The sequence below is a fragment of the Austrofundulus limnaeus genome, unplaced genomic scaffold (genome assembly GCF_001266775.1).
Source record: "Austrofundulus limnaeus strain Quisiro unplaced genomic scaffold, Austrofundulus_limnaeus-1.0 Scaffold3187, whole genome shotgun sequence".
Taxonomy (NCBI): domain Eukaryota; kingdom Metazoa; phylum Chordata; class Actinopteri; order Cyprinodontiformes; family Rivulidae; genus Austrofundulus; species Austrofundulus limnaeus.
Window position 1 is genome coordinate 8,016 of NW_013955589.1, and position 943 is coordinate 8,958.

Here is a 943-nt window from a genome sequence, read left to right on the forward strand (position 1 = left end):
ACCTGGGCGTACACACACACACCTGAGCGTACACACACACCTGGGCGTACACACACACACCTGAGCGTACACACACACACACCTGAGCGTACACACACACACCTGGGCGCACACAGGTGAGTCAGGAAGCAGCACTCACGTTGAACTTGACGGTTGTTCCTGGCTGCTGGGAGGCTGAGAACCCGGAGCCTCCGAACAAGGAGCTGGATCCACCAAAAGGGTTGGAGGTGGTGTTGGTGGACCCAAACAGACCGGCTCCAGTGCTGGTGCTGGTCCCGAAGTCTGAAGGACACAGAGAGACCAGTGTTTCATTAAACCAATGGTTCTGGTCCGGTCCCTGCAGGAACTGTTACAAAGTCTCACTTCCAAAGGAGGTGGGCTTGTTGGCTCCAAACGCAGTGTTCTGCTGAGAGAACAGACCCCCGCTGGTACCGGTCCCCGTGTTTCCAAACAGACTGGCAGAGGTGCCGCTGGCTGCACCGAACCCAAAGCCGGCGCTGGTGGAGGAGGTGGCCGGCTGGCTGAAGGTACTGGACCCGAACAGACCGCCTGGAGGGAGGAGCCAGAAGCAAAGTTTTAAAACTATAACCTGTGTTTGTGTTTAAAGATGGAAGTCAGGGTTTGGTTCTGACTGAAGACTCAAGACTGACCCGGTTTAGTCTGAGTGGATCCAAACAGTCCTCCTGTGTTGGTGGTGGCTCCAAACGCAGACGTCCCAAAGCCTCCAGCTGTCCCAAAGCCTGCATCTGCAGGGACATCAGAGCTGCTGACTGCTCCTTCAACAGTTTTATTCATTACATCACTTCCTGTTCTTCAAACCTTACTACTGTCTTTATTTTAATTAACTGTAAACAGTTTTATTCATTTCATCACTTCCTGTTCTTCAAACCTTACTACTGTCTTTATTTTAATTAACTGTAAACAGTTTTATTCATTTCATCAC

At 51.2% G+C, this 943-nt stretch overlaps 1 protein-coding gene across 1 annotated transcript; it reads right to left on the reverse strand.

The window, feature by feature from the left end:
* Positions 1–139: 139 nt before the first annotated feature.
* LOC106511761 (nuclear pore complex protein Nup98-Nup96) lies at positions 140–746 on the reverse strand (the record flags this gene model as incomplete). Its single annotated transcript, XM_014000500.1, is given in 3 exon segments — positions 140–282; positions 364–549; positions 651–746. Coding segments are annotated over 3 exon segments (425 nt in total), but the record flags the coding sequence as incomplete, so codon positions are not given.
* Between the last annotated feature and the right edge of the window lie 197 nt (positions 747–943).